This window comes from Bos taurus, chromosome 3, assembly GCF_002263795.3.
Source record: "Bos taurus isolate L1 Dominette 01449 registration number 42190680 breed Hereford chromosome 3, ARS-UCD2.0, whole genome shotgun sequence".
NCBI lineage: Eukaryota > Metazoa > Chordata > Mammalia > Artiodactyla > Bovidae > Bos > Bos taurus.
In genome coordinates, this window is record NC_037330.1 from 73,416,261 (window position 1) to 73,429,724 (window position 13,464).

Consider the following 13,464-nt stretch of genomic DNA (forward strand, 5'->3'; position numbering starts at 1 on the left):
TATAGTCAAATACTTTGTGTTTGTAATCAAATCCTCCCAGATTTTCTTGTAGCAGAGTTTGGGTTCCATTAAAAAATCAAAGATGATATTCAAAGTATGAGTAATTTAATTTATCACTATGACAGACTATAGATACTGGTTTTCAAAATAGCTAGGAAAACACATCTCTTGCCAAAAGAAACCCTAAGAATGGAACAATGAGAAAAAATCCACTACAAAATTATGTTTTTATAATAGAGATCAGTATATTGAATTGCCATTTAGCTTAGACCTGAAGCTTCAACATACTATAATTTTTATATAGTAAACCAAAACTGGCACAGGGCATTCATATATACCATCAAAGTGATAAAGTTCGTAGAGAAATTTTAAGGCATGGGAAAGAGCAGTAGTGAAATTAAGTTCAAACACCAAATATATATTTTAAAGCATATAATAATATCTAACAATAATTCCAGGAACTTTTCTAAACCCTTAAACATATGTTAACTTATTAATTCTCACAGCAGCTACATGTGGTTTGTACTAATACAATCTCCAGCTTTCAGATGAAGAACTCAGGCTGATATAAGACAGCTAGTCTGCAGAGGATGCAGGATTCATATCCATACTGTTTAAGGATTAAATGTGATCATTTGCTGTTTGAGAGAATACCGACATCCTAGAAGTTAATTTAGGTATTTTTCCTATCCATCATTCCCAAAGTTTATTCCTCGGTCACTACTTCTCTGATATAAATGTTTCCATAGCTTAATACATCAGGAAAAAAAAATGCATCACAGTACTTCCCTTTTCACTATCATAGACCTACAGAGCATAACAAATGTTCCAAGAAATCTCAACATAAAGAGACCTATTTCAACCAATTTCCATTCCTTGCTGACAAGAAAATACATATTGAACATATCTTGCACAGCCTTTAGAATTTGTGTTCCTTAGAACATAAATGATCAGAAAGTCCAGTCCTGCTCTTTGGCAGATGAAAAAGTTGAGGCCCCAGTTGCCTTTGTGAACTTGAAAACATATATCCTAATTCTATGTTTTACCTCACTTAGTTCATAAATCAGCATATAGGTATAGCTGTCCTTTTATTTTAAATTTCTTCTAGATTTCCATTTTTCTTTAATCATTTCAACCAGAAAACCATCATTATAGTGAAGTATATAGATGGAACAGACAGATGACTATATTCTAGTTTACTTAGTACAAAAGTATTCACAATAACATTTGAACAACATATAAACTTTTGTTATTAAATATTTAATTTACCCTAAAATATTTTATAGCTAAATACTACAGAAATTTAAAACCAATCAAAGAGCGAAAAACAACAACAACAAAAAAAAAACCTCTGGGATAATCTTGAAGATCTAGGGAATCCATTGTTTAGGTGATGATCCTGAGCTATAAGTTCATTTCACCACCGTAGTTTGTTTGCATGATAACATGGAGTTAATCATATGTAGTTTAACAGACTGTTTTATATACATATTTTTTTCTGACCACTGCATGTTTTGCCATTTCAGTTCCTCCGAAGATTTATGACATCTCACACGATATGACCATCAATGAAGGAACCAATGTCACCCTTACTTGTTTGGCCACTGGGAAACCAGAGCCTTCCATTTCTTGGCGGCACATCTCTCCATCAGGTAAAACAGAAATGCATCAGTGTTGTTTGTGCTGTTCAGTATCATCCTGCAACCTCACTTGTTCAAAACTTAAGCGTCAGCTAATTTCTCATATCTTTTTCATGAGGTAGACAGGATGCATATTTTTATACTTATTTTTTACACCCAAATGTCTGCAGTTCACAGAAGTTAAATGAACATTTTCTGTCACAGCCCAGCGTAGACCCTAGGTCTCTTGATGCCTAGGCAAGGTTACTTTCACAGTAGTATACTGGATATTCACACATCAATAGACAAAAGGCTCAAATGGAAAATGTCACAAGAGAAATATCTTCATTTAAATGTGTAAGGCTTTTATTCAATCGGCATTCACATGTTAATAGGCCAGTGTGAACTGCTGAGGTAATCAGGGGAGAATGAAATTATACAAATTATGAGGTTGCTGGGTCTAATTTCAAACTGCAGTTCAGAATCAAGGATTTGGCAGTTAGCATTAAATTTTGACTGATGAGGAATCTAAAAACCCAAGAGTTAAGTAACTTGTAAAAGATCACATAGCTAGGTGAGATTAAGGAATATTACATGTTTATTAGTGTCTTGTGCTTTCGATACAGGGCACATACTCCTAAAGAGATTGTCAGTTTTAGGAAGCGAGGGGTAAACATCATCAAAACAAGTTCTATTTTCACAGAACAACTCTAAATGAGTCATCAGTTTGTATAAAATCTGAACATTTGAACAATACAGCTTTAAATGTACCATGGAAGTAAGAGTGGTACTTTTCGTGAATAGGACCCCGCCACATTTCAGATAGACAAAATTTGATTTTTATTTGTTTTGTATTTGGGGTAGAAATAACTTGAACAAGGTTAGTATGACGAAATCGCTTTTAAAGGAATCAGGAAGACATATTTTATAGAGATGTAGAAAAAGTACAATTAGAACATCTCTTCTGTCTGCTAATGCTTTCTTTAATTTCACTTATCCTTAGGTGTCTTTCAATTCCCTCATTTAGGCAGTAGGTCTAATGAGACTTCCTCACATCATACATTTAGTATTACTATTAATGTGAGAAAAAAATCAATGTAACAGCAATATATGCTTATATAATATGCATTACGGCCCCTGTAATATTTCTGAAGCATGAGTGTGCTCTTGACTGCCAACATTTTCCTCTCTAGAGTGGCTAAGAATCATAAAACTGACACGTGAGCCCTGAATTAGTGGAAGGACTCTCCATGGAGTGTGAGACAAACCCAGGACTAGCAATTAGAATGCATGTGCTCCAATCTCACCTTCCTTATTCATCAGTTCAGTAAATCCTCATGCAAATCTCTTAGCCTCAGTTAGCTGGTTTCCTACTTTCCAAAAATCAAATGATAAAAATCTCTGGCTATTGTGAGACTCAGAAAAGATAATACTTATAAATGTGCTTTAAAAAGTATAAGATGATATGCAAATGTAAGGCTGATTCTTAATCATCTTTCCGGATTTAAATCTGATATGAAAATATAATTTTTTCTAAGAATGAAGCACATAATCTCCACATTCATGCAATTTAAGATTAATATTTTGGATTTAACTCTTCTTCTTTGTTGCACTTGTTATTATGCATATTCTTTTTGTAAGTGCTTAGATATATTTTAGTTTAATTAAATACCATGAATGTTGGTTAGTGAAGTTATTAGAATAACGATAATGGATAACATTTTGAAGCCGAAAGAAGACAGATTGGGTTATAAGTTAAACTGTACATAGTTTTTCTGATCCTACCATACAGAGCAAATGAGTAAAATTAGCATAACTATTAACTGTTATTTAATGAATAGCTACACATAGCTGATATTTTTATAAATGCTTCCAATAATTGCAAACTGTAATTTATTAGTAATCTAAATTTCAATGCTCAGCAACATGGAGTTCCTGCTTTAAGTAACATGTCATCATTCTATTACCTTTCTTCAATTTATATATTTATATTTGAAAGCAAAATTATAAACTTCATTAATCTATTTTTTAAGGTAATCAATATTTTGCACATTCTCCTCTGTTCTTTTTCTGTATCACAAAAGGAAATGTGTCTCAAACAACCATCACCAAGTGAACAGTGTTTAGTGTTAGAAGTGGATACAGATAGATTTCCTGTCAGTATGAAAAACAATGACTAATTTTTGTACATATATGATTTGTTTATTCTACTAGTACTGTTAGTAAGTCTTACCAATTCATTTATGGTCTATTCTGTTTTTAAAATCATTAAAAAGAAAAATGACTCATCACAAGAAGGCAGCTTCCTCCTTATCTGTGGAAAAGTTGGGTTGTGGATTCAGCCATATCACAGACATTGCCTGAACAATTGAAGTTGCCATTCCACTTGTTAGTTCAAACAACTTAGTGTACTAGCCCCAAAATATCTTTCTTGAAAAGTTTCTGGACTTATGAGCTTATTAGAGTTACTTATAGTCAGGATTTCTTCCTTTCTATTTTTTTTCTTTCTATATGTAGCAATTTCTTTCAAATTCATCTTTGAAGTGTTTGGGATTAGCAGATGTAAACTATTATATATAAGATGGATAAACAAGATCCTACTGTATAGCACAAGGAGCTATATTCAATATCCTATGATAAACCATAATGGAAAAGAATATGAAAAAGAACATATACATATATATGTATTCTCATATATATATGAGAATATATATGTATATATATAAGAATATATACATATATATGTATATGTATGCATGTATATGTATATACATATATATATGTATATGTATGCATACAACTGAATCACTTTGTTGTACAGCAGGAATTAAACACAATATTATATACAATATTATAAATCAACTATGCTTCACTAAAATTTAAAAAAATACAGTAAGAAAAAGAAAGTGTTAATAGAAATAATGCAAAGTCTACTCTCTGTCCTTTACTCAGTTTCATCCATCATTTTCCTTCTTTGAGTCAACATTTTCTGTGTGTAGGGTATGCAGAAATATTTTTTTTCATTAAATTATTTGAAAAGAGAACACCTTGTATACATCAGGCCCTTTTCTCTCTATTTATTTCAGTGTGAATTTCTGAAGAACATTTTATTGTGTAACCAAAGTGCAATTTTTAACTTTTGTACCTTGAATATTGGCATTTTATGTTTATCTGATTACTATCCATGCTGCAGTTTTGTCAACTGATCAAATAGTGTCCTTTAGAGAATTCTTTTTCTTTTAGTACAGAATCCAAATGTTGTATTCAGTTATCATACCACTTTGCTGCTGCTAAGTCACTTCAGTCGTGTCCGACTCTATGCGACCCCATAGACAGCAGCCCACCAGGCTCCCCCGTCCCTGGAATTCTCCAGGCAAGAACACTGGAGTGGGTTGCCATTTCCTTCTCCAATGCATGAAAGTGAAAAGTGAAAGTGAAGTCACTCAGTCGTGTCCGACCCTCAGCGACCCCATGGACTTCAGCCCTCCAGGCTCCTCCGTCCATGGGATTTTCCAAGCAAGAGTACTGGAGTAGGGTGCCATTGCCTTCTCCGATCATACCACTTTAGCCCTCTTTAGTCTGGGGACTAATTCCTTGGTTATTCTTCATCTTCCTTGACATTTTTCTTTTCTTTTTTTTTAAAAAACAGAATATTTCTCATGTTGAGTTTGACCCCTGTTTCCTCATGACTAGAGTCTAGTTGTATCCACCTGGGATTAAACAAGTGAAGTTGTAACTTCTCAGGAATGATATCTGAAGGTACAGGATATCCAACCCTGTTTCTGAAATTGAGGGATCTCTTTATACAGTTCTTGAATGCTCTCAAATGCTGTGATTACCATGAAGCAAAACTCACTTAAAACTTTAGAGAACATAGGCAAGTTTACACAAGGCACTTGATTTTGAATAGAAAGACAAAATAAAATTCTTAATCACACATCATTGAATTGATAAATCTAGATCCAGTCAGAAAAAATAGAGAAACTTAAAAAGCCAAATTTTAAAATAGTAGATTATATATAACAAAAACGGAAGCATTCTGAAAGCCTTTATCAAATTCCCACTCACTTATTGCTGTTTATCTTAATCTCTGTTTCCCAGTTCATTCCTATTCTTTGATACCTGGAATCTCCAGAGATATTCTTACTTTACCCTGGTGATGTTTATAATCTAGTAAAGATATTCTTTTAGCTCAGAAGCTGAAATTTGAGCTAAATCCTGGACTGTGTATCTCAAACTCTTTTTCTTCTAATTTCTATATGACTATTGCCTTTTGAAAGAATGATCTTATCCTAATTTTCCATAGGCATTAACAGTATTGCCTAATTCAAGATAAAGACTATTCCTTTATTCTGTTATGTTTTTCCCCTCCTTTTATATTTGTCAGGTCCTTGTTACAGAGCACTTATAAAGGAAATCACAAACAAGTGGTCAGAGGTGTAAGAATAGAATCAGAAAGTCATGATTACAAGAAGCCAAAAGAGGAAAAATTTCCTGGAGCAGTGAATGGTGAACAGTATCAAGCAGGTCAAATAAGATCAGATCTTTGGGTTAGGTAGTTTGGTGATCATCATAGCAATTCAGTGACATAATGAGCCAGAAACTGAGTAATAGAAGAATAAAGAGCAAATAAGAAGTGAATAACTTAGCTATGGAGGTAAGCTATTCATCCAGTTAGTCAAGATTAAAATTTTGTTTTTCTACTTTTACTTTTTTTTTTTTTTGGCTAGGTTGTGCAGTCTTCTGACCAGGGATTGAACCCTGGACCATAGCAGTGAACGCACCAAGTCCCAATCACTGGACTGCCAGGGAACTTCCCATATTACTTTTTTTCTATTAGGAATATCTTTTGTCCCCCTATATAATTGTCAAACTTGCTCCTTCTTCAACTTTTAATGAAACTATTTCTAAGCATCTCAGGAAAATTTGGGTGCTTATTTCTCCATGGTCTTATGGTACCTTATGCCACCACTCATGCAGGACTAATTCTCTGAATTGTAGTTTTTGGTTTTGTCTGTGGTCCTATGGGACAGAGACTCCTGTCCAGAAACAAAGTCAATTGCCATGACTTTGTATCCCATGGCTTGGCTCAGAACCTGCATAAAGTAAGAGCTCCGTAAGTACTGCAGAGGTAAAGGATGCTGCTCTCTGCCCTTGCTTCCCACATGACTTCTTACAAGTAGAAATTAAAATTTGCAGAGATGACATCTGCATGTCATGTGTTGGGACACAAGCATTTCCTGATATCTCCATTACCTTTATCCCCCTGATATAAACCCACAAACATATCCCTAAATATGAATCAACCTTTTATTTTCCTTATGCCTTCAATATGGCTGCACCTCTATGGTACTATGTTTTATGAGATATGTATTTGATCTTCATGCCATTTCTGGCACTGAACTCCTAAAAATCTAGAAATTTCACACTAGGGGACTAAGCTATAAAGGTGTTTTTTATTATGCAATGAGCTGATTTTGGGGCCACACCTCAGATTTGTTGTCAGGAGAATCAACTATATGATTGAAGGGTTGGAATTTTCAGTCCCACTATTCTGACTTTTGAGGAGGGAAGAGAGGCTGGAGGTTGAATTAATCCTCAATGACCAATGATTTAATCAACCATGACAGTGTAAGTATACTCTCATGTGTGTTAGTCACTCAGTCGTGTCCAACTCTTTGCAACCCCATGGACTGTAGCCCGCCAGACTCCTCTGTCTATGGGATTATCCAGGCAAGAATACTGAAGTGGATTACCATTCCCTTCTCCAGTGGATCTTCCCAACCCAGGGATCAAACCCTGGTCTCCTGCATTGCAGGCAGATAAAATGCAAAAGGACAGAGTTTGCAGAGTTCCTAGATCCATGGACATGGGGAAATTCAGGAAGAGTGGTACATCCAGAGAGCATGGAAGCTTCTCCCCTCATCCTTTCCTCATACTTTGCCCTATGTATCTCTTTCATCTGGATGTTTCTGAGTTATGTCCTTTTGTAATAAACCAGTAATCTAGTAAAAAAGAAAAAAAATTGTTTCTTGAAGCTCTGTGAGATGCTCTAGCAAATTAGTCAAACCCAAAGACAGAGTCCTTGAAACCTCTAATTTATAGCTTCCTGATTGAAAGCATGTTACTGAATGAACTTGAGACAACTCACTTGCCATATATAGCAAAGCCAATTTGCTAACACCAGGTTGCAGTGAAGGAAAGGATAGCATTTATTGCAGGGCACCAAGCAAGGAGAATGGGTAGCTCATGCTCAAAAGCACTTGAAATCCCTGGTGGTTTTCAGAGAAGGGTTTTTAAAGACAATATTTAAAAGTGAGTGAGGGCTATAGGGAGCTTGATTTTCTTCTGATAGGTTGATGGTGAGGTAACGAAGTGGTGTTTCAGAACACTTAATCATCAATCTTCTGGTTCCAACCAGTCTAGGTTCTATGGGTTATGGTCAGTATGTAATCACCATCCTCTTTCTGGAAGGGTGGGAATTAGTTTCTGAGATATATATTGTATTGTTATATATATTCCTTGCTCAGTCATATTCAACTCTTTGCAACCCTTGGACTGTAGCCCACCAGGCTCCTCTGTCCATGGAATTTCCCAGGCAAGAATACTGGAGTGGGTAGTCATTCCCTTCTCCAGGGATCTGTCTGACCCAGGAATTGAACCTGGATCTCTTGCACTGCAGCCAGATTCTTTACCATCTAAACTACCAGGGAAGCCCTGTCCTTGAGGAGAAACTAGGATTTTATTTTATCACCTGACTATTATTTCTTGACTGCCTTTCCTGGATTTCTGCATCCTCTCACTAACCTGATTAGTAACTATTTGAATTTGCTTTTTGTAACTCAGAAAAAGCCTAGGAGACCAAAATCTTTTCCTATAAATAAGAAATGGAGTACACAGATGGGGCTTTACAGCAGTGAGGGCTCCACAGAGTCCTGTTCAGTTTCAAGCACAGGTGATAACCTGAAATTGCTACTGACATCTGTTGAGGGTGGGGGACAGGGCAGTCTTGGTTTCCTGAGCTCTTAATCTGTGAAATCCAATGCTCTTTCTGGGTAGTGTCAGAATTGAGCTGAAATGTAGAACATTCAACTGGTATTGGATAATTGCTTGGTGGTGTTAAAAAAAAAAAGATGCACAAGGTAAGAATAGCCAATTAAGATTTATTTGAGGCAAAATGAGAACTTCAGCCTGGGAGACAACACCTCAGATAGCTCTGAGACACTTCTCTAAAGAGGTGAGGGGCAAGGTCAATATATAAGATTTTGGTGAAAGGAGAGTTCAATGCAATCAAGCACTTATCTTACAGAAGGTTTTGTGTTAGTCATGAGGAGCTGATGTCACTATGAAGGGATTTAGTGCTTTTCTAGATATTAGGAGCTACAAGGATTGGACTAAAAATCAGTTCCTAAAAGTATCTGTTCCACCAATTTTTCTGGAGCACAAATTGCCTCATTTATCCACCCTGAACTCCCTTTGGGGGGTGTGTAAGGTCAACAGCTGCAGTAGCACAGGATTCAATCCTCACAGAGGCAGATGGCAAATACCCTTGGCAAGCACCAATTTATAGTTGACAGAGGTATGGGAAACCCCTCATCAACATGTTTGATTTACATTCAAAACTTTAACTCCATTAATGTAAAGAGCAGTTTCACCAAAGATATTTTAGTTAATATGGTTCAGCAGCAAAACAATGGTTCAACTAACATTAATCCATTACTTTATATACTCTAGGAAAAATAAGTAGTACTTGCGTTGCTGTTGTTGTTAAGTCACTAAGTTGTATCCAACTATTGGCAACTCCATGTACTACAGCATGCCAGGCTCCTCTGTCCTGTGCTATCTCCTGGAGTTTGCTCAAATTTATGTCCCTTGAACTGGTGATGCTATCTAATCATCTCATCCTGAGCTGTCCTCTTCTCCTTTTGCCTTCAATCTTTTCCAGCATCAGGGTCTTTTCCAATGAATCAGCTCTTTTCATCAGGTGGCCAAAGTACTGGAGCTTCAGCATCAGTCCTTCCAATGAATAGTCAGTGTTGATTTCCTTTAGGATTCACTGTACTTCTTTCATTAAAGCCTCAAAACTGAACTGTAAGATGGGTATCATTATCTTCATTGTGTGGGTGAACATGGCACTCAGAGTATATAAATAAATTGCCCCAAATGAGTATGAGATGTTTTTTCCCCCACTTTTTTATTTTGAAATAATTATAAGCTCATGGGAAGTTGTGAAGTTAGTGTACTGAGTTTCCACCTATCCCTAACCCAGTTTCTCCCATTACTACATTGAGTCTACTGTAGAATGACAGCAAAACTAAGAATGGATATTTAGTACAATGTGTATATGTAGTTTTATCATATGAGTTGAGTTGATTTATGGAGCCACCATCACAATCAACACACAGAACTCTTCCCTCAACACAAAGATTTACTTTGTGGTATCCCTTTAGAGTCAAGTCTACTCCTTTCATCATCCACTATCCCTAGCCCCAACTAACCCATTTTTCATCTCTTTAACTTTATCATTTATAGAAAGTTATATAAGTGAAATAATCGTGTGTGACATTTTTAAATTGGCCTTTTCATTCTTGAGATTTATTATTGGAGTTGTGGCATATACCTCAATAGTTTCTCTTTTTTGCTGAGTAGTGTTTTGTTATATCAATGTATCCAATTTGTTTAACCATAAATGTATTATAGTATTTTGGTTGTTTCATTTTTTTGGCTGTAAAAATCTTGCTATTATTCTGCTGTGAACAATATTGATTTTTTTCCATTCTTTTATTTTCAGTCCACATATGTTATTGTATTTTAAGTAAGCCTTTTGTAGACATCATATAGATGAGTGAAGTTTTTTATACACTCTGACAATCTCCATATTTTATTGGTATATTTAGTTTATTTCCCTTTAATTATTGATTCACTTGGACTTATGTCTAATATCTTTTTTCTTTTGTTTTCTGTCTGTCCCTCCCTCCTTTTTTTTTGTTTCTGTTTTCTTTTTCTAGTTTTTGTATGTATTAACTTGAGCACTTTTAGAATTCCTCATTGTTGTAGTCACAGTGTTTTGGGGTATGTCTCGACATAATTTTTTAGTAGTTCTCTATGAATTATATTATATATATATATATAGATTATCCTAATATGAAGGTATTCATATTTTATTAGTTCAAGCGAAGTATAGAAACCTTACCTCCATTTGCTCTCCCACTTTTCTAATATAATTATCTTAAATATTTTCTATACATCATGAGAACCACATAAGACAATGGCATAGTTTTTGTTTCACCTGTCAAACATATTAGAAAACTAAAGAGAAGGAAATTATTTTGTATTTATCTATCTTTCTACTTTTACCATTGTCCTTCCTTCCTTCCTGCTATTCATTTCCTTCATTTCTATTTAGACAACTTCCTTTAGACGTTATTGATTGATTTATTTATTTTTTGGTGGTAAGTCCATTGGAGACAAATTCTCTTAATAGTCTTCATCTGAGAATGCCTTGATTTCGCCTTCATTCTTGAAGGATATTTTTACTTTGGATAGAATATTGATTTTAATAAAAACAGATCAGTCATTATTTAACATCAAGTAGTCTTAAAACCCGGAGAAGGCAATGGCACCCCACTCCAGTACTTTTGCCTAGAAGATCCCATGGACGGAGGAGCTTGGTCGGCTTCACTCCATGGGGTCGCTAGAGTCAGACACGACTGAGCGACTTCACTTTCACTTTTCACTTTCATGCATTGGAGAAGGAAATGGCAACCCACCCCAGTGTTCTTGCCTGGAGAATCCCAGGGACGGGGGAGCCTGATGGGCTGCCGTCTATGGGGTCGCACAGAGTCGGACACGACTGAAGCGACTTAGCAGCAGCAGCAGCAGTCTTAAAATGGCCATCAGGCAATATTTGAAAATCACATGAAGTATGGAAACCTTGAAAAATAAAAAGTAGGTAGTATTTGCCATGCTTTCTGTAAATATGCTACGGGTTTACCTCAGCTATAAGTTAACATAAACTGTTAATCGAGAATAAAACACATTTTTCCAAACTAAAAGATTTTAAGTCTTTTTTTTTTTTTTTTTTTGAAATGAGAGCTGTTTCAGGATAAACAAGAGGGAACATTTTTCAGTAACCTAAGACCGATGGGCCAGACTGGCCTGCTTTTATTGTTTACTCGCTAACTTGTATCTGACTCTTTTTGGAACCCAAGGAGTGTAGCCCACAAAGCTCCTCTGTCCATGAGATTTCCCAGTCGAGGACACTGGAATGGGCTGCCGTTTCTTTCCCCAGGGAATCTTATCGACCCAAGGATCAAATCCAGGTCTCCTGCACTGGCAGGTGAATTGTTTACTACTGAGCCACCAGGGAAGCTCCCCGCAAACTGGCCTACTGCATGTTTTTGTAAATGAAGTTATTGGAACTGCAGCCACACTCACAGCCTCACATGTTGTTCATGACTATTTTCTTACTGCAATAGTAGTGTTGAGTAACTACAATAGAAACCACATGGCCCGCAAAACCTAAACTATCTATTCTCTGCATTTAAGAAAAAAGATCGCTGACCCCTGCATTAGATACTTTAAAAGAGATTCTCATGCTAAACTGCATAGAATGCAAGTTTAGCACATTAAACCTCTTATAATCTTTAATGCTAATTAAATATAATAAAAAAATAGAAATTATAATTACTAATTATAAGAAAAATAGACTGAAAAAAATTTTTTATCTAAAAGCTAAGAACACTGCTGAAATCTATTGTTTAAAATTAATTCTGAAAATAGTTCAAGTTATCACAGACACTAACCATTAGTGCTCTTGATTCCAATGTCTTCCCCTTTTATGAAAGAAAGGCTTCTTTGAGATGCTTAAGTGATGGAACATCACCAAGGATGATATGACTTAGAAGCTTCATGTGGCAGCCTATCCTCTAAACACTGTAATTCTTTAAGAGCCTTTTTTCAAGTTTACAGTCCTGATATTGCACTTTACTCTTTAATATAAGGAAGAAAAAAATTCAGTAAAACCAGCAATTTATGGTGATGACATTTCAACAGTACCAGATCTTCAGATTATAAACTGTGGTTCTAGTTCCATTGTAGAGTTGCAGTCTGTGTGGAGCTTTGTGAATTTCCCTAATGGCTTTACATAATGGATAGTTGTGTAAAGAATAAATCTACATAATGATGGCAAGTTAAACTTTTACCATAAGATAGCACACCAATAATTTATATATATACAATTAAAATCACCTCTTTGTTCTGAGAGTTTCCTTTATAATTTTAACTTTTATTTGTCTGTTTCTAGAGTCCCCCCTACTTTTCCATCCATTAGTAGTGGACTATTCAGAATTGTTTGTATTCAGAACTGTTAATGCCTGCGATTTGAATATAGAAAGCAAGAATGATTTCAGTATTTTAAGACAAATATAAGGCTGAACAATGAGCCTGATGATATAATGAATCAATATAAAAATAATCCATTATTTTCAGAGGAAAATGCTTACCCATATAAAGTAGAAAACAGGAACCCACCAAGCATTTTAAAGCATTTCATAAAAGATCCGTTTTTTCTTTTTAAATGAAACTTGATTTTCTGAGAGAGCAGGCACATTAGGGGAAACAAAATAATACCACTCTAGATTAGGTCTCTGTAGTGGTCTGAATATAGGGATAATGATTTGCATTAGACTGTTTATATTTTAGGAATTATATTTTTTCTCATCTTTTTCCCAAGTGATTACAATGTCATGTTATTTACATGTATTACAGAAAAGTATTACATGTTATGTCTAAACAAGTTAAGAGCTCATTTAAAGTTATCATCTTAGAATATGCAGCTTTTACT

The 13,464-nt window shown here is 35.2% G+C and overlaps 1 protein-coding gene across 1 annotated transcript in view; it reads left to right on the forward strand.

The window, feature by feature from the left end:
• NEGR1 (neuronal growth regulator 1) overlaps window positions 1-13,464 on the forward strand; it is a 1,034,996-nt gene that overhangs the window by 604,267 nt on the left and 417,265 nt on the right. Inside the window, exon 3 of the mRNA NM_001205414.2 lies at window positions 1,527-1,652. Within this exon, the coding sequence (NP_001192343.2) occupies window positions 1,527-1,652 (126 nt within the window). The remainder of the gene's footprint in view (window positions 1-1,526; window positions 1,653-13,464) is intronic.